Raw genomic sequence first — 23,920 nt, 5'->3', positions numbered from 1 at the left:
TGGTCTAATGTCTGTATTTGTGTCTTTGTATTCTATATATGTTAGCTGAAATTTTTCTTCTATATCTAACATCTGTGTCACTTCGTGTTCTATTTGTGCTTGTTCTGGTGGCTGTCTTAAGATTTCGTTTTCCTCCGATTGTTTAATTGGTGCATGTTGTTCTTTGTTTGTTTGCTCTGGGATGTTTGAGTCCATTACTGTCTTTTCTTCTTCTTCTGATTGCACATTATTTTGTTCCAGTATTTGTTGTACTTGTTGTTTGATGTTTTCTAATTCTGACTGGGGTATCCTGTTATTTTTGATTATTACACGGATCTGATCAGCTAGTCGTTGTTCTGTTAAAAATTTTAATTCTGGGTATCTGGTAATAAATGTTGTGTATACTTGTGATCTGTATCCAGTTGTGTTGGTTCCTAGGTTTGTTGCTTGGTAATAACAGAACATGAGGTGTCGATTAACTTCATCTGACTATCTCATCCTCTGTCTTTGTTTTCCTTCTAGGGTGGTTGCAGGAAACATATCCTGCAATACACCTCTATTTGGATTAAAATCATTTTCCAGTTGGCTAGCAGTGTCGTTACCATTGTGGGCGGGCATAGGGTTCAAGCGTCCTCCCCGACCATGACGGCGCTTGTCCGAGGCATCTTTAGTTCTGTCCTGAACCAACTAATCACACTAAAAGGGGGTTTAGCCCTATTAGTGGTTTGTTCTTTTCGTCGCCTTTTACGACTGGCAGAACATACCAGAGGCCTATTCTTTTCCCGGGCCCCCACGGGAATTATTATTATTATTATTATTATTATTATTATTATTATTATTATTATTATTATTATTACATCGAGGAAATTTAGAGTAAAAGCTCTGTGTCAAGGATCAGGAAGGAAATCAGCCGTGCCCTTTCAAAGAAACCATCCCGGCATTTGCCTGGAGCAATTTAGTCTGAAAATTTTAAAAATTAGAATTGTGTTTTAGGTCTTTAACCACTGTCAGGGTTGCCACAAGTATCCCCAAGTGAAATTCCCTGATATTTCCCTGATTTTCAGACAAGTTTTAGCATTTTTTCTCTGACAAATTTTGAGATCTCAAGGGTAAGTAAAGACGTAAGTTGACAATCTGTTTTTGCAGCTATGGTACATGAAAACTTGCAAGCAGAGAGTGTTTTCTAATGTGAGCAACATCTTTTGCTATTAACTGTTTTTTAGCTGGGGAAAGCAAGCCAAAGGGTATGTGTGTTTCATTAAAGCCAACTGATTTTATTTCAATAAAACAAGGTGAAAAAAATATGCATTTCCTTGGAGTCACAAGACAGATTTACAATATCTTCACTTATTTCAAAAATAACTTCAGAAAAAAATAGGCCTCTTGAAAAAAAGTGTATAAGGTGGGTAAATCAACAATATAGGTGACAGCCAATAAAATGTTGGTTCTACTACGTTCATTATTGTCTGTTATTACCCACTGTGTCACATCTATTAGTTTACAGGCATTGTGTGATTTTTGTTTTGAGAAATATTTGAGTACACAGCATACAAACCAGCAGTGACTGCCACAATATCCTCCTTATTGTCCATACTTTCTAACATATAAACTGCTTTCGAAATGCTAAAATGTACTAGATTAAACAAAATGTCTATAACATGACACACCTTGCAACATACTTGTGGTAAGACAGTTGCAATTTCTGAAATCCATCGCATGTGGTCTCTAGCCTGCCGAGGAGCACGGCAGTCTTGAGTCCATGGATAAACCACAAAAATCCACTGCATTATGACACACACAAACAGACCCAGAGAGCTGGCAGTTCGGTGAGACTAGATCTGATGGGTAGGACCAGCAAATTAGTGGGAAATGAAAGGCTTCAGATCAGCAGGCCTTGTCCATTACAGATACCCCACAGAAATAGCCTGTGGTTTTTGTCTGTCACAGAAATCCATTAGTGTAGCCAGCTTTTCACGAGTCACAGACACTATGTTGATGAAATGGGACCATGGTGATCAATCCATTCAACAGATAACTTGTGCAAATACTCAGAATCAAAAATAATGAGGATAGGTAGTAACTCATCGTAAAGATGATCGCTGAGCCAGACAGGTAGGTAGAAGAGATAATCACACTCTCACAACTAAATTTTCGGCCATAGCCTTTGTCAGAAAACTACAGTGCACACACATTCACACAATCACTCAGACGCAACTCATGTACACGACTGCTGTACCCAGCAGCTGCGTCAACGGTCAGATCCAAACAAACCACTCCTCACGCCTCCCTGTCTCTCATTGGCAGATGCTAGGATAACGGCAAGAAGTGGTGGCAGCACTGACTGCAAGCTGAGAAAAGTGGTAGGAAGGGAAGAAGCAGTAGAAATGAGGGAATAGGGAAGCAGCACACGTGCTCAGCTGCATCCAACCAGTGACAATGCAAGACATATCAGTAAACAAACTGTTTCATCTACCGAGACAAAAAACGAGATTTTTCCAGTGGTTTTTTCCCCAAATTTCCCTGATAAATTTATAACTCCCCGATTTCCAGAACCTGTGGCAACCCTGCACTGTATTTCAGAGACTTTCTGGCTTAAATAAAGAAGATTTTCCCACAATTAAAACAATTGTAAAGGAAAAAAATAAGGATAAGTGGATAAAGCTAAAAATCAGTTTAGTCTACATAAAGGTGCTTCAGAAACTTTTCTGTAATTTACAAAAAATGCATAATCAATACACATATATCTCTCAAATTATTAATTAAAAGGAAAGCGAAACATAAACAAAATCCAATTACACCATAAAATGAGAAGCCTGTTTCTTCTTCCTGGATCTGCTTCTACTTGGGTCAGTACAGAATCTTCATTTGACTGATAATCTAACTGCACTCTTCGCAGCCTGAATCCTATCCTTTGAAAAATTATTTTGGTAACATGCTCTTCCTGAAGATAAAGAGTTCATTTTACTGGTGATCAAAGCAAGCCCTCACGGTTCCTGTATGCATACTAGACCGAAATTCAGTACCGTTTTTTCCTACCAATACTAAAAATTCTTACCAAAAATTCTTTCACAGGCAGCATTATTATGAGGAATAAGCAGTAATGCAAACATAAGCCTCCTCAGTGATGGATTCTTTTTAATGCCTGATGCATCACACATAGCAGATAGTTTGCACCAAGCAGTATCGGCTCTCTCTTCATCCACTATTCCCAAGTCAAACCGATATCTGGAATACTCAAGTTCTAATGTGTTTTTTCACAATCACTCAGAACATTAGGAATTGGCTCTTCAGCCTTATGACTGACCATAAAGATTTTCTTTTCCTAACTCCAACTTCTGTAAGATTTTTAAGAAGTGATACGTAGTGCAAATTTTTTCTTTGCTGGAACTACATGAGTTGATGAAAAATCTTCTGGTGTCTTCATAAAAATTGGTAACTACAAATTTTTCCAGCTTGGTATGACGAACATAGCTTCTAATGTCTACACCAATGACAATACCTTCACCCCATTTGTGATACTTTTTTTTTTTTTTTTTTAAATTTCTATTCCAACAGACTACCAGAAGTACTTACTGCAGAAAGATTGATAAATCTCACAATCAAATCATAAATAAGTGATTTAGTATGCTATGAAATCTGTGAATTACTGGCTCTTCTTTCTGAATGAATACATTTGTTTTGGTAAATAACAAAATGGTAAAAGAAAATTTGGCTTGGTTACTGGATCATTTAGAGTAGGGTGCACTCTAGGCATGTGAGAGTTGTTCAAATTTTTTTAAGCTTCCTCAGTGAAAAATTTTACAAGGGGTTCCCACTGTTCAGTTATTCTTTTTACTGACTGGAGCAGAGAAAACCGTCTTGTACAAACATACTTCAGTATGTTTATGGGGTTTAGTGCCATAGTAGACTGTCTTTTTGAACTCTTTTGGAGAAAGTAGAAAATGTCCATTGCAAATTCTTCAGCATCAAAATATTGTAGGCTTTCCACAGCATTTTTTTGTGCAGCTAAATGAAGCAGATGGCAGGAGCAAGATTGAATCCTTATGTGTGGCTGAACTTACTGTAAAACAGCATCAATTCCTCTTATCTTTTTTATGTCCAACCATTGTATTTGCATTACCACATGCAAATGCAATTTAATTTTTCCAGGGATTTTCTTTTCTTAGCTGTTCACCACTCAAGAGGTTAAAAATTTATTCCCCAGTGTTAAACTTGATTCCACCAAGGGTAGTCTTGTGGTGCATATCTTTCCCTGTTTAACATCGAAGTGAGTGATGATAATTGGATAAAGTTTCACATCTTTAACGTCTGTGATACCATCAGTTGCAAGAGAAAAGGGGTTTCCTTCTAAGTATTCGGCTGTGTTCAAGGTGACAAAGAATTTATAACTGCAGTTATTTTAGCTCTTCCACAATTGGATTTTTTTTTTTTTTAGAAATCTGAGAATTAGGAAACATTTTTAATATGTTGTTAAGTATGATCTGCACAAGAAATTGGCAGGCCATGTTCAACAATAAATGAACTAAAAAGCATTTCAACATAGGTGACAAGGGTCTCCATCAGGTTTTATTCCAAAGGATGACAATGATGCATTTGAAGACAATGTTTGTTAGGCTTATATGTACTTTGAAGAGAATGTGGCGACAACCATCATCAAGACCAGGATGCTTTATAGAAATGTCTCATGAACCCACTCTACAAAACACACGTTGGTATGATTTATTTATTTTACCAAACATCGCCATTTCTGGTACACTGTTTCCAAAATTTCTGTCCAGTTTAACATTTCTCTATAACAACGCTATCCACTGTACTAGTACTTTGGTGTTCCACTATATTATTGTCTGAATTTTACATAGCATTTTTGTCACTTTCACTCAGGATATCTTTCGCACTGTTTAACTTCGCATTATCATTTTTGTCAGGATTTTCTTTAAGGACAGCTGCTGAAGAAACAAAAAAAGCCTCATTTCTTCCTCCATTTTTAACAAACAATTAAAACTTCCAGTAGCAACTAACAGTGTTTTCGAAATCTAAATGGATGAATATAACCGAAAATATCAGTGGTCTACGCACAATACACTAGATGAAAATACACTGATTACTGGAAATACTGCACGAAACTTGAAGGGGACTAACAGATTTTTTTTTTTTTTTTTTTTTTTTTTTTTTTTTTTTTTTTTTTTTTTTTTTTGACCACTCATTGGAATTAAAAATTTCAGAGAGCTCAGGTTTCCCATTTATTAAGCAATTGTTCTTTGCTGTTACTTATTATGCAATTTTTGTTCTCTTGTGTAAATATCACTGGACTATGATCTGTAAGCATGCATGTTCCACTGCCACCTAATACACATGCACAGATTCACAGGTGGTAACAACTTCCACACATGGATGATGTGTGTACAAATTTTCTTAGTTCCAATGCTAGATGGCCGACACACTAGACTTTTACATTGAAATCATCCGTAAATATGTTTACTACGTACTCTGCAAAGAAATCATTACAACCTATAAAACATTTTCATAGCATATGACGGGTGGAAAGCAAACAGTATCTCTTCCGATTATTTTTTATATTTTAACATGAAATCAATAATGTCCATTTCCGTAATTTTTAGTACCTCTTCATAATGAAGGTGATAAATTTGTAATAATTATGGATAATCCATAATAGCTAGCAGCTTGTAGCCAAAAACTAACAAGCTATTTAAAATGACAGACTAAAAACTAATTCACTTTACAATAAACACCCAGATAGAAATTTCTGGTATTTAACTCTATGGATGGGCTTCTTGTTTCTTTTTCTTGATTTATTGTGCCCTTTTCTCACCTATCTATTAATGCCATTGCCAAAGGAACAGCACATAAAATTGTAAGCTCATTGCACATTTCGTCACATTTATACATAATGTGTACAGCAAGTATCCTTTCTTATTTTTCTCAACCAAAGTAAAGGGATGTACAATGGTCTTTGTGCAATGCCATTTAAGTTCAGTTAACTCCAAGCCAATGAAGTGTGTAGATCATGCCTGAAGTGAAAGAGTGTTTAGTGAGGGGATCAAAAGTCAAGATCCAGAGAACCATCAAGCAACGTTGTTGTTGTTGTGGTCTTCAGTCCACAGACTGCTTTGCTGCAGCTCTCCATGCTACTCTATCCTGTGCAAGCTTCTTCATCTCCCAGTACTTGCTGCAACCTACATCCTTCTGAATCTGTTTAGTGTATTCATCTCTTGGTCTCCCTCTATGAATTTTACCCTCCATGCTGCCCTCCAATACGAAATTGGTGATTCCTTGATGCCTCAGAATATGCCCCACCAACTGATCCCTTCTTCTAGTCAAGTTGTGCCACAAATTTCTCTTCTCTCCAATTCTATTCAATACCTCCTCATTAGTTATGTGATCTACCCATCTAATCTTCAGCATTCTTCTGTAGCACCACATTTCTAAAGCTTCTATTCTCTTCTTGTCCAAACTATGTATCGTCCATGTTTCACTTCCATACATGGCTACACTCCATACAAATACTTTCAGAAATGACTTCCCGACACTTAAATCTATACTCGATGTTAACAAATTTCTCTTCTTCAGAAACGCTTTCCTTGCCATTGCCAATCTACATTTTATATCCTCTCTACTTCGACCATCATCAGTTATTTTGCTCCCCAAATACCAAAACTCCTTTACTACTTTAAGTGTCTCATTTCCTAATCTAATTCCCTCAGCATCACCCAACTTAATTCGACTACATTCCATTATCCTCATTTTTCTTCTGTTGATGTTCATCTTATATCATCCTTTCAAGAGACTGTCCATTCCGATCAGCTGCTCTTGCAGGTCCTTTGCTGTCTCTGACAGAATTACAATGTCATCAGCGAACCTCAGAGTTTTTACTTCTTCTCCATGGATTTTAATTCCTACTCATTCACATACTGGTCTCTAAATTTTTATACAATAACTTGAAACTTGATTTTCATAAAAATTAAAAATAATTATCACATTCTGCCTACTTTTAAAAAATGTATTTTCCGTATCTGATTTCAAAGTAATCACAGTTGGAATGATTATGTTTTCAAACATCCAGAAAATCAAGTTTGATTTTCCACAGTGCACTGGCAGTACCTGAAAATGACAGACAAATTTGAGGGAATGTACCACAGCAACAGGCTACACTTCAACAACCTGTTGACTGTGTTTTGTTGCACCTTGTTTTTTTATTCATATATTGGCAGGTAATCTCCTACTATATTGCATCGATCCATTGTTTACAGTTCATGCAATGATCATGTATTGACTGCCACCTACTGTGGGAACAGCTTAAGTAAATAAGCAAGAGTCTTCCAGCAATGAATGTCCTTGAATCAATAGTGGCAATGTCACTATGGACCAAAGCTATATGGTGGGATATTACTTATCAATTTAAAAATAAAATCTACATGCAATGAGACATGGAGAAACAGTTGCTGCTCACCAATGAGTTGCAGACACACACAACAAAAAGACAGTTACATGGCATGAGAAGCCTTGATGCAACTTTATTCACACCACAATCTTTCCGACTAGTTTGCTATCACTTATGTAGCATCATTAACCCATGTTGAAAATTAAACCTACTGTTCTGGGGGGCTTAAAGCTACTGTCCTGAATGACACTCATTTTGAAGTGTTGAACATACCCTGCCTCAACTTTTCACAAAAATCATCATCTTGACAAATCTTCAGATTACTGGAAAATATTAGGTAAAAGAAATTTTGTATTTCACATCCTTTTCCTACTCAGCTGTTACATGTTGCGTTTCAGGTTCAGCTTGCATTTACTCTGCGTATACGAAACTCAATTTTCCATTTCTTTCCTGCCATAATTTTTGTGGTCAACTTTGATTCAAATTACCTAGCACTGTTAGTCCGAGTCGGGTAATCAAAAACACTTTTATAGCACGTAAAACCAGGGTCTTTCTGATGCGCCCAGTTTGGAAAGTTTTATAGAATGTAATTTTTTGCAAACTTTAGTCAAACATACTGATTTATTTATTTATTTTTATTTATTTATTTAAAATCATCTTCCACTTTGCACCTAATTTATTCAGTACTGAAAAATGGTACTTAAATGAAACTTTTGATTTGTGTTATTAGGTTACTACACGTCAGGTTACACGTTTGTGATACCTTTAGTCCCTGAAATACAAGAAGCCAAATTTGAATTTTTTTCTGGCCCCAACTGTTTCAAGCGATTGTGCCTAAAACTTTTGGGCTAAATATGGCTTGTGAAATGCTTTTCATTATTATTCTTAATAGAAGGCACAGTTTGTGCACGACAAATTTAATTTCTTTCAATGAAATATAGCCCAAGCTGTATGAACTCAAATTCGCCAGAAATTCACATTCACTCTGTGCAAAGTCACATGTGGAGTCAAACAAGTGACCAAATCTCTGCCAGTATTGGTTTGACAAACATTAAACTTTACTAATGTTCATTGGAGACGTGTACAAATGTTCAAATAAAAATTCCATGAAAGCCACAATGACTGAGCTAGGAGGCCTAGGTGTGTTGACATGGAGTGGCCCAACAGAAATGTAAAGCCAAAGTGTTTATTGCCATTAAATACCATAAACCTAATTCTCCCTCTAAGCAATTCTCCCACATTTATCTCCCTCACTCCTTATTATGTGTCAAGAAAGGGTATCAGGATCCCATATGTTTAAAGTTAAATACTTAATATGAAATACTGCATTCAGTGTAACTGATCTCTCAAAGTTTCTTCGCACGATTGACTAATAGTGTGTTTCAAGCTGTTCAGTCAATCTGTTGTTGGCATTTTAAATAAAATATCTTCTTCAGGCACTGCAAGTTGTGCTGCTATGTGTACTCCCTTCTTGCACTCCAAACAGACTGAACTATTCAGTCTCATGCCACTATTTATAGCCAATTTCATTTCCTGACACGCACTACACCTAGTCCCTGGGACAGCACAATTAAGGACTTTGTTAAAATAAACCAGGAAGGAGGTTCCAATTTAAACAAGGCTTTAGGTCCAGCAATCAATTTCATAAGATACTGCTGGCTATCACATCCAACAGAGCTGGAAAATGCTGACAGAATGTGCATTTCACAGAATATCAGATGGGGCTGTGAAAAAACAAAAGATCATGAAAGGGAGTCAAACTCTTCTACAAACAACACTGCGAATAAACAACAGGTCACAGTCTAGTTTTAGTCCAGCTAGCGCACATACACAGTAAAAGTTTTAATGTTTCAACCGTTCATATTCTTTGAAGGTTGTCCGTCACATGTCTCAAATTCTTTGGTTCATTTTTGGTGTAGTTGTGATGATCTCTGGCTATGTTTTGAAATGCGCAGTTGGTATTTCATATCATATTGTCATACTGTAAGATGCTTAGTAAATGATTCATTTCTAAAACGGCATCTGATGATTTGTCAACATGGTAGCATATGTGTGTGGTTAATAAAAGTTCGTATGAAGTGCGACAGCTGTGCTGATTTCGGATAAGAATTACTCGACGATACAGAAGTGCAAAGATGAGACAGTGGTCAACAAAAGACAACAACTAGATAAACTCGCGGGTGCAGAAAACTGGGGGAGCTCGAGAATTATTATGATAACTATTTTAGAGTGTAACAAAATCTTTGATGTTGTAAGTGGTGAACTTATTAGGCCAGAATGAAGCGGACAGAGTTACGAAACCGAACTTGCAAAATGGACAAAGGCTAATGCAAAGGCAAGGAAAAGACAATTCTGTCACTTGACACAAAGCCTTTACTTTGTGTTGGGGAATGCAAAACTGCTTAAGAGGTTTGGGATAAGCTACACAAGATGTATAATGTGCACTCAGCTGAAAACATTGATCTGCTTAGAAATAAAGTCCATAACATTGTGTGGGAGGCATCTGGAGGTATACAAGGTCATCTAGCCAAATTTGATGATGTACAAACTCAGCTTTCATTGTTGGACAAGCCGATTGACGATGGTGACCTTCATGCACGATTTTTGCAAACTTTGCCAAAGGAGTTTGATTACATTTATATTACGTGGCATGAGCTACCTCCTGAAAAAAAAGACATGGAATAAATTACAAAAACGGTGTTTGAATTATGAACTAACAATAACAGATCGTGATGACGAAATTGTTGCTATAGCAATGATGTCGAAAATGAAGATTAACAAACCGCAACAGAAGTGCAAACAAACGTCCTCTGAAGCAGATTCGTTAAAAACATCTCATTATAAAAGGAATGAAAACAGAAAATGCTTTTCATGTGGTAAAGTAGGTCACCTATCAAAACAGTGTAACACAGGGTAGGTTCGTTTTAAATGTAAGAAAAAGGGCCATCGATCAAATGAATGTAGCACCGCAGACAAAAGAGAAGATTGTGCTATGTTGTTAACTAATGTAACATCAGTGGATAATTCAAGAAGCTGCAGCTACACAGATGCTTCAAAATCTGAGGAAACAGCAGCAATGGTAATACGCAACAGTTTTTCAGTAGATGTGAATACACTGAAAAGATGCCACTGTTCATTAAAATGATAAAGACTCAGACTGAAGTTACTGTGAAAGAATTATGTACAGATAGTGGCAAGGAGTTCCATAATAAAGACATGCAAAAATTTGCTGGCTCATTTGGACTGAAACATTCAATCACAGCACCATATACGCCTCAACAGAATGGAATTGCTGAACGGGAAAATAGAATCCTGCGTAAGGTGGCACGTTCTTGGCTTTGCTCTGCTGAGCATCTGCCAAAAGCATTGTGGGATGAAGCAGTTCTGGCTGCAACATACACTTTGAACCAGACGGGTCCCACAAAAATTAAAGGTAAAGCTCCAAGTGAAATATTTTTGAAGAAAGAAGGTCGTTTTGATAATTTGGTGATATTTGGAACTGAATGCTATGCTTGTATTCCTACACAGAAACGAAAGAAGTTTGATGCTAAATCTTCAAAAGGATATGTGGTTGGTTACAATGATTGTGGATGCCGTGTTTATTTTCCTGACAAGGTGCATGTATGTTTGCAGAGATGCAAAGTTCAATTGCAAGCCATTACAGAAATCTCTTATCGGTAATCAAAAGTCTAAAAGGGTTGTTGAAATATCAGCTATACATAAGAATGCAGATACTTTGGAGACCGAGCATGAAGACGTTGATTTTGAAGAGCATTGTATGAACCAAAATGTTGCTGCAAGTGACAAAAGTGTTAACAACCAGTCATATGACACTGAGGGAGAAGCTGGAAGTAACTTGGAAGCAAGAAATGAGGAGAGAGGAAGCCACAATTTATGTGAACGGCAAAATTTAAAGAAACCATCTTGTTACTGTGAAGATTCAGTTTGTCAACCAAGAATGATGTTTCTTTGTGAGACACCAAGAAGCTATAAAGAAGCATTGCACTCAGAGAATTCTGAAGAAAGGAAGAATCCAATGGAGGAAGAGATGGATGCTCTAAAGAAAAATGGAACACGGGAATTAGTTTACAAAATTAAACCAAACAACATGATTGGAAATTGATGTGTGTTTGCTACAAAATTAAATGCAAATAATGATGATGTTTGATATAATGCTCGACTGGGAGCAAGAGGATATACTCAATGGTTTGGAGCAGATTATGTTGACACATTTAGCCCTGTTGCAAGATTTGAGACAGTGAAATGCCTTTTGAGTGTTGCAATTCAACATGATCGATGTATAAGGCAATTTGATGTGAGGACAGCATTTCTCAATGATATTTTAAAAGAATAAATCTACATGAGTCAACCAGAGGGATTTGATGATAGTACAGCACAGGTGTGTAAGTTACTGAAGAGTCTGTATGGTTTAAAGCAAGTCTCAAAATGCTGGTATGAATGTCTTGTTGGGTTCCTTACTGAATGTAACTTACGGGAGAGCAGTTCGGATCCATGTATGTATTATGGTGAAAACCTGGTAGTATTGTTTTATGTTGATTATGGATAGGCTATGGGCTCTACTGATGCCACAGCTAAGTCCATTGAACTGTTGGGTAAACGTTTTCAAATCAGTGCAGAAAAAATTGATTACTTCTTGGGTTTACAAATCAAGAGGTTTGACAATTGTATATTTTAAAAAAAAAAAAAATCAGTCTGCATATGTGAAGAGGATTTTGGAAAAATACGATATGATGGATGCAAAACCATTGTCTTTACCCATTGATCCAGGATGGACACCAGGTGAGTCACCTCCTTTTAATAATACTGGACTGTATCGAGAAATGGTTGGAGGTTTGAAGTATTTAACACAAGTTACAAGACCAGATTTATCATATACTGTTAATGTTACCTCAAGAGTTCAAGACTCACCAACTCAGGTGAACTTTGCATTACTCAAATGAATATTTAGGCGTCTTAAATCAACAATTACAGATGACATTAAGTTTAGTAGTATTGAAGCCTATGGAGATGCTGACCATGGTGGGGACAGAGGCACTAAACGATCAACAAGTGGCATCCTGCTCAAGTTCCACGGTGGGCCAGTTGTGTGGAAAAGAAAATTACAGCAGTGTGTTGCTTTTCCTTCAATGGAGGCAGAATATGTGGCTGCAAGTGAAGCTTGCAAATAATTTAGATGGTTAGACCGACTACAGAAAGAAATAGGAGCTGTTGAGTCATCAGTTCCTGTTTTACAAATTGATAACCAAAGTGCTATCACATTTATTAATGGATCAAAGTTTTATAAGCGATCAAAACACAGAGACAAAAGGTATCATTAAATTCGTCAACTGGTTAGAGAGATGAAGGAACTTGTTAGTGTAGTGTCTACTTCATCATATATGTAAAACATTTTGGGAGAGTGTGAAAGAATTAATGTTTCAATGTTGTTACATACAGGGTGGTCCATTGATAGTGACCGGGCCAAATATCTTATGAAATAAGCATCAAACGAAAAAACTACAAAGAACGAAACTCGTCTAGCTTGAAGGGAGAAACCAGATGGCGCTGCCATAGGTCAAACGGATATCAATTGCGTTTTTTTTTTTTTTTTTTTTTAAATAGGAACCCCCAATTTTTATTACATATTTGTGTAGTACATAAAGAAATATGAATGTTTTAGTTGGACCACTTTTTTCGCTTTGTGATAGATGGCGCTGTAATAGCCACAAACATGTAAGTATGTGGTATAACGTAACATTCCACCAGTGCGACCGGTATTTGCTTCGTGATACATTACTCGTGTTAAAATGGACCGTTTACCAACTGCGGAAAAGGTCGATATCATTTTAAAGTATGGCTATTGTGATCAAAGCGCCCAACGGGCGTGTGCTATGTATGCTGCTCGGTATCCTGGACGACACCATCCAAGTGTCCGGACCGTTTGCCAGATAGTTGCATTATTTAAGGAAACAGGAAGTGTTCAGCCACATGTCAAACATCAACCACCACCTGCAACAAATGATCATGCCCAAGTAGGTGTTTTAGCTGTTGTCGCGGCTAATCCGCAGATCAGTAGCAGACAAATTGCGCGAGAATCTGGAATCTCAAAAAGGTCTGTGTTGAGAATGCTACATCAACATCGATTGCACCCGTACCATATTTCTATGCACCAGTTGCATGGTGACAACTTTTAATGTCGTGTACAGTTCTGCCACTGGGCACAAGAGAAATTACGGGATTATGACAGATTTTTTATACGTGTTCTATTTAGCGACGAAGCGTCATTCACCAACAGCGGTAATGTAAACCACATAACATGCACTATTGGGCAACGGAAAATCTACGACGGCTGTGACAAGTGGAACATCAGTGACCTTGGCGGGTTAATGTATGGCGCGGCATTATGGGAGGAAGGATAATTGGCCCCCATTTTATCGATGGCAATCTAAATGATGCAATGTATGCCGATTTCCTGCGTAATGTTCTACCGATGTTACTACAAGATGTATCACTGCATGACAGAATGGCTATGTACTTCCAACATGATTGATGTCCGGCACATAACTCGCGTGCGCGGTATTGAATAGCGTATTTCATGACAGGTGGATTGGTCATCAAAGCACCATACCATGGCCCGCATGTTCACCGCATCGGATGTCCCTGGATTTCTTTCTGTGGGGAAAGTTGAAGGATATTTGCTATCGTGATCCACCGACAATGCCTGACAACATGTGTCAGCACATTGTCAACGCATGAGCGAACTTTACGGAAGGGGAACTACTTGCAGTTGAGAGGAATGTCGTTACACGTATTGCCAAATGCATTGAGGTTGACGACATCATTTTGAGCATTTATTGCATTAATGTGGTATTTACAGGTAATCACACTGTAACAGCATGCGTTCTCAGAAATGATAAGTTCACAAAGGCACATGTGGCACATTGGAACAACCGAAATAAAATGTTCAAACGTACCAACATTCTGTATTTTAATTTAAAAAACCTACCTGTTACCAACTGTTCGTTCAAAATTATGAGCCATATGTTTGTGACTATTACAGCACCATCTACCACAAAGCGAAAAAAGTGGTCCAACTAAAACATTCACATTTCTTTACATACTACACGAATATGTAATAAAAAATGGGGGTTCCTATTTAAAAAAACGCAGTTGATATCCGTTTGACCTATGGCAGCGCCATGTAGCGGGCCAACCATACCGTCATCTGGTTTCCCCCTTCCAGCTAGACAAGTTTTGTTCTTTGTAGTTTTTTTCGTTTGAAGCTTATTTCGTGAGATATTTGGCCCGGTCACAATCAATGGACCACCCTGTGTATGTATACGTATGTATCGTTCATATTCTCTGAAGGTTGTCTGTCACATGTCTCATAAATTCTTTGGTTCATTTTTGGCATAGTTGTCATAATCTCTGGCTATGTTTTGAAATGTGCAGTTGGTGTTTCGTATCATATTGTTGTACTGTGTGATGCTTAATAAATGATTCGTTTCTAAAACGGCATTTGATGATTTGTCAACATACACAACAGCTCAATTCACAGCACCTGAAGATAACAGCATTGATTGCTGAAATAATGTGCATGAAATAAGAACAACTTGGCTGATCACTCTTAAGTACACCATTAATTCAACATAACCAATTTTCACTGCTAGTAAATTTTGCTGCTATTTTCATTATACAGAAGCAATTAAGGTTTTATTTTTTTTTTCACTTACATTTTAAATAATCATTTAAGTATCAAATAGCTGTACTGAAAACAATGGACTGAATGGAAGAATTACAAGCACAGACAGTGGTATGGTACTCATTTTCAACCAACATGGGTATGTACGCTTGCTGGGGGGGAGGCTCTCAAATGCTTCAGTGGTTAAAGCAGCAGTTGATAATTTATGCCTCTGTTAACTTGTGATAAATGATCAAAGTCATATTATAATATCCCCTGCTTGTTGTCCAAAAAAATATGGCTGTAGTATATAAAGGTTTTACTCTTTTTTCCTATACCAAGCTAAAGGTTTTATTCTTTTTTTCCTATACCAAGCTCTACCACAAAGATTCTCAATACATTCTCTCTCTTGCAATATAGAAACTGCCATTATTTACTTACTTCCACTTTCATGTAACTCTTAAATTAGCACTTTTGCTAAATATGAAACCGGCCTTTTAAATTTTTACAACAATTCTGTACACCAATTGACAAAAGCCTGTTTCTTTGAGCTCTAGTCAAATTATGTGGAATCCATCAAGCACAGGTCTTTTTCACAGCTAAATGAAAAATCAAAGGCTTTGCAGTCTTCGATGTGCCTAAGGATGCCTCTACTTCACAGTAAGTCAAATGCCAATCTTCAATCTTTTTGCATACAGCACCCATGTTTTCTGGGACAACAAAAGATTTCAGTCAGCTGTCACCAAATCTGTCACCAACAGAAGCACAATGCCAACAAAATTCTGCATACATAAACAAATCACATATTTTCTGATGAAAACTAGTTATCAAATGTTTAACAAAGCAATTCAGGCATTGCTGTTGAGTTAGGTCTTACAAAAGCCTTAGAAAAACCATGCAATGATAACCTTTGCAAGAAATTTCTATTTGTTTCTTTAAACACTCAGTCAATTTCTTAGTTTCAATGGTGTTAACAATAGCAAACAACAAATTCTGAAACAACAGTTACATCACCTCAATAGTATAATCTCTTATTTGGTTGTAAAAACTCAAAAGGCAACCCTCATGCACTACGTACCAGGCAACCTTGCAAATTTACCAAGTAGATGGGTCTCCTTTCATATTTTCTTTCAGAATGAATGTTACACATAAGCATTCATTCACACAAACATGTAATCAGTAATAACTATATTAGGGTAGTGGTTTCAGTAACTCACCAATAATAATACTTGTGCTGATGTCTGGAGGTGTGCCTATTGTACATAAGGCAGGTCCATGATTGCCTGCAGATGCCACCCAAATGACACCATATTTATTGACCACTTCATTCATTAGTTCTCCTATCCTCCTGCAATTAAGGAACGTGATGTTCAAATAGAAAAAAATAAAATGCTTGTATTAGTATTCACATTCTAAACTAAGTACGGTCTATAAAGTCGAAGTAGAAAATGATGAATCACTTTCTAATTGACCTCCTCTTTCCTGTGAAAGCATAGGAAGCAGCCGTCATGTGCAAGGTGTGCACTTGCTTGTTCGACTGTGTGTGCATTTTTCTTTTCTGAAGAAGACTTTGGCCCAAAGTTCAATTGTAATAGTCTTTTTGTTGTGCCTCTCTGCAACTTGTATAATCTTTACAGAGAGAAGCAACCTATTCTTTTCATTACCGGTTTTATTTTAAAACGTTTAAAGAGTTTTCGCATTAAAAAAAAATGGAGGTCAGTGCCCCAGCTGTATTACAATAGTCAGCACTTCATATGTATCCCATTTTTAAATAACTATTATGTTTTACAAAGCAATAACAGTTTTAGCACCCCCCAATGAACCACAGACTTTGTTAAGGTACTTGTGTGCCTCAATGGTTCACATAACTGTACCATAGGTGCAAGCACTACAGTGTGATCTGTGGAGTGGGAAAACTAACAAATGATTACTGAATAAGATAGAGCATCCTTTTCAGTAGCTGCAGGTGGCAACAGTCTGGATGATTGACTGGTCTGGTCTTGTTTGTCAGCCAAGACAACCTTTGGTCTCTGTTACTTTGAATGACTGAAAGGAAGAGGAACTACAACTGTCATTTTTCCTGACGGCACGCACCCCCACTGTATGGTTAAATGATGATAACGTCCTCTTTGGTTAAACAATCTGGAGGTAAAACGTTCTACCATCCCAATCTCTGTGCACAGACTACTCAGGAGGATATCACCATCAGGAAAATCAAAACTTGTATTCTATGGGCCAGAATACAGGCTGTTGGATCCCTCAATTGGGTAGGTAGGATAGGGAATTTAAAAAAGGAAATTGATACATTGAAGTTATACATAGTGGGAATTCGCGAAGTGTGGTGGCTCCTGCACAAGTGAGTACAATGTTATAAATACAAAATCAAATAGTGGTAACGCAGCAAGAATAGGTCTCACAGTTAATAAGAAAATAGGACTGTGAGTAAGCTGCAATGAATAGCATTGTGAATGCATTGCTGTTGCCTATGTACATCCATGACAATAGTACAACTTTATGTGTCACCTAACTCCACAGATGATCGAGAGATTAAAAGAATGTATGGTGATATAAAAAAAATTATTCAGATAGTTGAGGAACATAAAAACTTAACAGTTATGGAAGACTGTAATCAGACAACAGAAAAAGTATGAGAAGTAAAAAAAAGTACGAGCACATGTAGTGGGGGAAAAGAATGGAAAAGGAAGCCACATGGTAGAATTTTGCACATATAATGATTTTATCACAGCTAATACTTGGATTCCTACCCCCCATGAACCATGGACCTTGCCGTTGGTGGGGAGGCTTGCATGCCTCAGCGATACAGATGGCCGTACCATAGGTGCAACCACAACGGAGGGGTATCTGTTGAGAGGCCAGACAAACGCGTGGTTCCTGAAGAGGGGCAGCAACCTTTTCAGTAGTTGCAGGGGCAACAGTCTGGATGATTGACTGATCTGGCCTTGTAACACTAACCAAAACGGCCTTGCTGTGCTGGTACTGCGAACGGCTGAAAGCAAGGGGAAACTACAGCCGTAATTTTTCCCGAGGGCATGCAGCTTTACTGTACGGTTAAATGATGATGGCGTCCTCTTGGGTAAAATATTCCGAAGGTAAAATGGTCCCCCATTCGGATCTCTGGGCGGGGACTACCCAAGAGGACATCGTTGTCAGGAGAAAGAAAACTGGCGTTCTACGGATCGGAGCGTGGAATGTCAGATCCATTAATCGGGCAGGTAGGTTACAAAATTTAAAAAGGGAAATGGATAGGTTGAAGTTAGATATAGTGGGAATTAGTGAAGTTTAGTGGCAGGAGGAACAAGACTTTTGGTCAGGTGAATACAGGGTTATAAATACAAAATCAAATAGGGGTAATGCAGGAGTAGGTTTAATAATTAATAAAAAAAATAGGAGTACAGGTAAGATACTACAAACAGCATAGTGAACGCATTATTGTGGCCAAGATAGACACGAAGCCCATACCTACTACAGTAGTACAAGTTTATATGCCAACTGGGTCTGCAGATCATGAAGAAATTGATGAAATGTATGATGAGATAAAAGAAATTATTCAGGTAGTGAAGGGAGACGAAAATTTAATAGTCATGGGTGACTGGAATTCAAGAGTAGGAAAAGGGAGAGAAGGAAACATAGTGGGTGAATATGGATTGGGGGGAAGAAATGAAAGAGGAAGCCGTCTGGTAGAATTTTGCACAGAGCACAACTTAATCATAGCTAACACTTGGTTCAAGAACCATGAAAGAAGGTTGTATACATGGAAGAACACTGGAGATACTAGAAGGTTTCAGATAGATTATATAATGGTAAGACAGAGATTTAGGAACCAGGTTTTAAATTGTAAGACATTTCCAGGGGCAGATGTGGATTCTGACCACAATCTATTGGTTATGAACTGCAGATTGAAACTGAAGAAACTGCAAAAAGGCGGGAATTTAAGGAGATGGGACCTGGATAAACTGACTAAACCAGAGGTTGTACAGTGTTTCAGGGAGAGCGTAAGGGAACAATTGACAGGAATGGGGGAAACAAATACAGTAGAAGAAGCATGGGTAGCTCTGAGGGATGAAGTAGTGAAGGCGGCAGAGGATCAAGTAGGTAAAAAGGCAAAGACTAGTAGAAATTCTTGGGTAACAGAAGAAATATTAAATTTAATTGATTAAAGGGGAAATTATAAAAACACAGTAAATGAAGCAGGCAAAAAGGAATACAAACGTCTCAAAAATGAGATTGACAGGAAGTGCAGAATGGCTAAGCAGGGATGGCTAGAGGACAAATGTAAGGATGTAGAGGCTTATCTCACTAGGGGTAAGATAGATACTGCTTACAGGAAAATTAAAGAGACCTTTGGAGAAAAGAGGGCCACTTGTATGAATATCAAGAGCTCAGATGGAAACCCAGTTCTAAGCAAAGAAGGGAAAGCAGAAAGATGGAAGGAGTATATAGAGGGTCTATACAAGGGCGATGTACTTGAGGACAATATTATGGAAATTGAAGAGGATGTAGATGAAGATGAAATGGGAGACACGATTCTGCGTGAAGAGTTTGACAGAGCACTGAAAGACCCGAGTCTAAACAAGGCGCCGGGAGTAGACAACATCCCATTGGAACTATTGACGGCCTTGGGAGAGCCAGTCCTGACAAAACTCTACCATCTGGTGAGCAAGATGTATGAGAGAGAGGCGTAATACCCTCAGACTTCAAGAAGAATATAATAATTCCAATCCCAAAGAAAGCAGGTGTTGACAGATGTGAAAATTACCAGACTATCAGTTTAATAAGTCACTGCTGCAAAATACTAACGCGAATTCTTTTCAGATGAATGGAAAAACTGGTAGAAGCCAACCTCGGGAAAGATCAGTTTGGATTCCGTAGAAATGTTGGAACACATGAGGCAATACTGACCCTACGACTTACCTTAGAAAATAGATTAAGGAAAGGCAAACCTACGTTTCTAGCATTTGTAGACTTAGAGAAAGCTTTTGACAATGCTGAGTGGAGCTCTCTCTTTCAAATTCTGAAGATGGCAGGGGTAAAATACAGGGAACGAAAGGCTATTTACAATTTGTACAGAAACCAGATGGCAGTTATAAGAGTTGAGGGACATGAAAGGGAAGCAGTGGTTGGGAAGGGAGTGAGACAGGGTTGTAGTCTCTCCCCGATGTTATTCAATCTGTATATTGAGCAAGCAGTAAAGGAAACAAAAGATAAATTCGGAGTAGGAATTAAAATCCATGGAGAAGAAATAAAAATTTTGAGGTTTGCTGATGACATTGTAATTCTGTCAGTGACAGGAAAGGACTTGGAAGAGCAATTGAACGGAATGGACAGTGTCTTGAAAGGAGGATATAAGATGAACAACAACAAAAGCAAAACGAGGATAATGGAATGTAGTCGAATTAAGTCGGGTGATGCTGAGGGAATTAGATTTGGAAATGAGACACTTAAAGTAGTAAAGGAGTTTTGCTATTTGGGGAGCAAAGTAACTGATGATGGTCGAAGTAGAGAGGATATAAAATGTAGACTGGCAATGGCAAGGGAAGTGTTTCTGAAGAAGAGAAATTTGTTAACATCGAGTATAGATTTAAGTGTCAGGAAGGAGTTTCTGAGAGTATTTGTATGGAGTGTAGCCATGTATGGAAGTGAAACATGGACGATAAATAGTTTGGACAAGAAGAGAATAGAAGCTTTTGAAATGTGGTGCTACAGAAGAATGCTGAAGATTAGATGGGTAGATCACGTAACTAATGAGGAGGTATTGAATAGAATTGGGGAGAAGAGGAGTTTGTGGCACAACTTGACAAGAAGAAGGGATCGGTTGGTAGGACATGTTCTGAGGCATCAAGGGATCACAAGTTTAGTATCGGAGGGCAGCATGGAGGGTAAAAATCGTAGAGGGAGACCAAGATATGAATACACTAAGCAGATTCAGAAGGATGTAGGCTGCAGTAGGTACTAGGATATGAAGAAGCTTGCACACGATAGAGTAGCATGGAGAGCTGCATCAAACCAGTCTCAGGACTGAAGACAACAACAACAAATACTTGGATTAAAAATCATGAAAGAAGGTTATTTACATGGAAGAAACATGGAGAAAAATGAAGGTTTGACTGATGAACTAATGATAATTTAGATTTAGGGATCAGATTTTAATCTGTGAGACATTTCCAGGGGCAGATGTGGGCTCTGACAATTTAATGGTTACAAACTGCACATTAAAACCGAAGAAATTACAGAAAGGTAGGAAATTAAAGAGATGGAACCTGGATAGGTTGAAAACTAGAGGTTGCTGAGAGTTTGAAAGGGAGCATTGAGCAACAATTGACTGAAACATGACTAAGGAACACGATAGAAGATGAACAGGAAGCCTTGAGAAAAGAAAGAACGAAGGCAGCAAATAATCACACATGTAAAAAGTCAAAGCCCAGTATAAATTCTTGGATAAGACAGAAGATACTGAATCTAGACGACAAAATGAAAAAATATAAAAATGAAGCAAGCAAAAGGAAATATAGACATAAAAATGAGAGTGATATGAAGGGGAAAGCAAGAATGGCTAGACAAGAAAGGTAAAGACATAGAATTATGCACAACTAGAGGAAAGACAGATGCCACCTATAGAAAAAAGGGAGATTAACTCCAAAGCAACATTACAGAGGGACGAGGGAGTAGAAGGAGATGAGTTGGAAGATATATTACTGCAAGAAGAATTTGATAGAGCACTGAAAGAGTCGAGTCAAAACAAGGCCCCTAAAGTGGATGGCATTCCATCAGAACATCTGATATTCACTGATAAGCCAGCCACGACAGAATACTTCACCTGGTGTGCAAAATGTATGAGACTTAATGAAGAATGTAATAATTCCCATTCCAAAGAAAGCAGGTGCCTACAGATGAGAATATTACTAAACTATCAGTTTAATAAATTATTGGTGCAAAATATTGACAGATTATTTACAGAAGAATGGAAAAATTGATAGAGGTTGGCCTCAGAGAAGATCTGTTTGGTTTCTGGAAAAATGTATGAACACAGGAAGAAATACTGGCCTCAATGTTTATCTTAAGAGATGGGTTAAGGAGGGCAAACCTACATTTACAGCATTTGTAGATTTAGAAAAAACTTTTGAGAATGTTAATTCAAATACACAGTGGATGAAAGGAAAGGATGTGAAATGCAAACACTAGTTGAAAAGAGAGAGGAAGGGAGGGAGCAATAGAGAGGGGGGGAGGAAAAGGGCCCGTGGAGGGGGGGGGGGGGGGGATTGCAGAGGGGGGACAAAGGGGTAAATGTAGTAAGAAGGTTCAAAATTGATTCAGGCTGTACTAGTTATTTGGAAATGAAGAGGTTTGCGCAAGACAGAGTAGCTTGGAGGGCTGTGCCAAACCAGTCTACAAACTGACAATGACATTTTATCATAATCTCAAAATGGACAATTTAGTGAGAAGACATAATATACCGTCAGGATTGGTTCTGGTTTAAGGCCAAAGTGACAAGTGGCTGCTTCAGGTGCCAATTGAGATGTCTGAAAAATCCATTTTCACACTCGCTCAATTCAGATTTATTTTTAAATATCCTACTACGAGCCCAAGGAACTGCATCTAATGTATGAGGGAAGGAAGGGGGAAAGGGGGGGAGGGGGGTTGGAGGTGTGGGAAGCATCAAATAATGTTGCTTTTGTAAAAAGATGGAAGGGACAGGAGGGAGACTGAAAGATATGTCTCAGCACATTCCCTGTTAATAGGGTTTTGAAAACATTGCCAGAAGTGAGCTACGCCTCAAAATTTTATTATGCTGATTCAGTGACTTTCTCCCAACCCAGCCCCAGTTATCCCCGTCAAATGCCAAGCGCTAATACTGTAACTCCAACACAGCGCTTCAGAATTTTGAAGTGTCAGTAATATTTGTAAACTGCATTTTGCACAAATCTTCACATGAATTTAAGATTCATGTTCTAAGGAGCTGAATTTATCCTCTGAATCATACAAAAATAACAAATTAATGTATTTTTTCAGTACTTTTAGTATTTTTAACACACATTTGTGAGATAACACAAAGAACATTGCAAAACAATTTTATTACCCAGAGCTTGAAAAGTGAGCATGCTCTCCATAGCTCATATTTATTACATGAATTTTGTTATTTTGTGTGCGCTCCATGACTTTGATCATGGCTCGAACCAAAGCTGTTCCAGTCTCCATAGAGCCCAAGCGATTGTCTCCTGCAAAATGACAGAAATTGTCATTATTAAATACCATACTTGCTACATTTACACACACACACACACACACACACACACACACACACACACACACACACATTTTTTTTTGGTGCTGTAGCACGATTGGGATGCCCAACTGGTCACTAGCACAATGAGACAATCCAACTGCTCCGAAACAAAACATAGACACTAACAAATTCTAATTTTGGTTTATGTGTCTATCCACTGCTTAAAATTTACACTGTGCAATGAATGGTTACCTAAACTGAATCCATTGTCTGTAAACATTGTCTATTTTCATCACCAGCATTCTTTCTAATTATTTTTGTATATACCCATATTGAAGGTATTAAGTGCTACCCTTCACTACCATGCACAAAAATTTCAAGTATTTATAGAACAGTTGTGAATATGTAAGAATTTGCTGCAAAGAAATACTTCACAATTCTGCTTTCCTTTTTCATGCCTACTGTCCTCTCACATTAATGAGTCTACCTGTCAAAAACCTGAATAACCACCTTTTGCAGCCCAGACTGTTGCAAAACATGCAGGAAGAGAGTCAACAAGGTTCTGGATGGTATGGACTCAAAATCGTTGTCCAGGCTCCATCGTGCCAACAGCCCAATG

General features: G+C 37.9%; 1 protein-coding gene across 1 annotated transcript in view; it reads right to left on the bottom strand.

The window, feature by feature from the left end:
* Positions 1 to 23,920, bottom strand: part of LOC126473230 (tripeptidyl-peptidase 2) — a 289,445-nt gene that overhangs the window by 158,327 nt on the left and 107,198 nt on the right. Inside the window, exons 7-8 of the mRNA XM_050100144.1 lie at positions 23,155 to 23,293; positions 16,277 to 16,407 (exon numbers count right to left, since the gene is read on the bottom strand). Coding sequence (XP_049956101.1) covers positions 16,277 to 16,407; positions 23,155 to 23,293 — 270 coding nt within the window. The remainder of the gene's footprint in view (positions 1 to 16,276; positions 16,408 to 23,154; positions 23,294 to 23,920) is intronic.

Source organism: Schistocerca serialis, chromosome 4 (assembly GCF_023864345.2).
Source record: "Schistocerca serialis cubense isolate TAMUIC-IGC-003099 chromosome 4, iqSchSeri2.2, whole genome shotgun sequence".
In the NCBI taxonomy this organism is placed as follows: Eukaryota; Metazoa; Arthropoda; class Insecta; order Orthoptera; family Acrididae; genus Schistocerca; species Schistocerca serialis.
The sequence above is the reverse complement of the archived record's forward strand: the minus strand, read 5'-3'. Positions and strand labels throughout refer to the sequence as shown.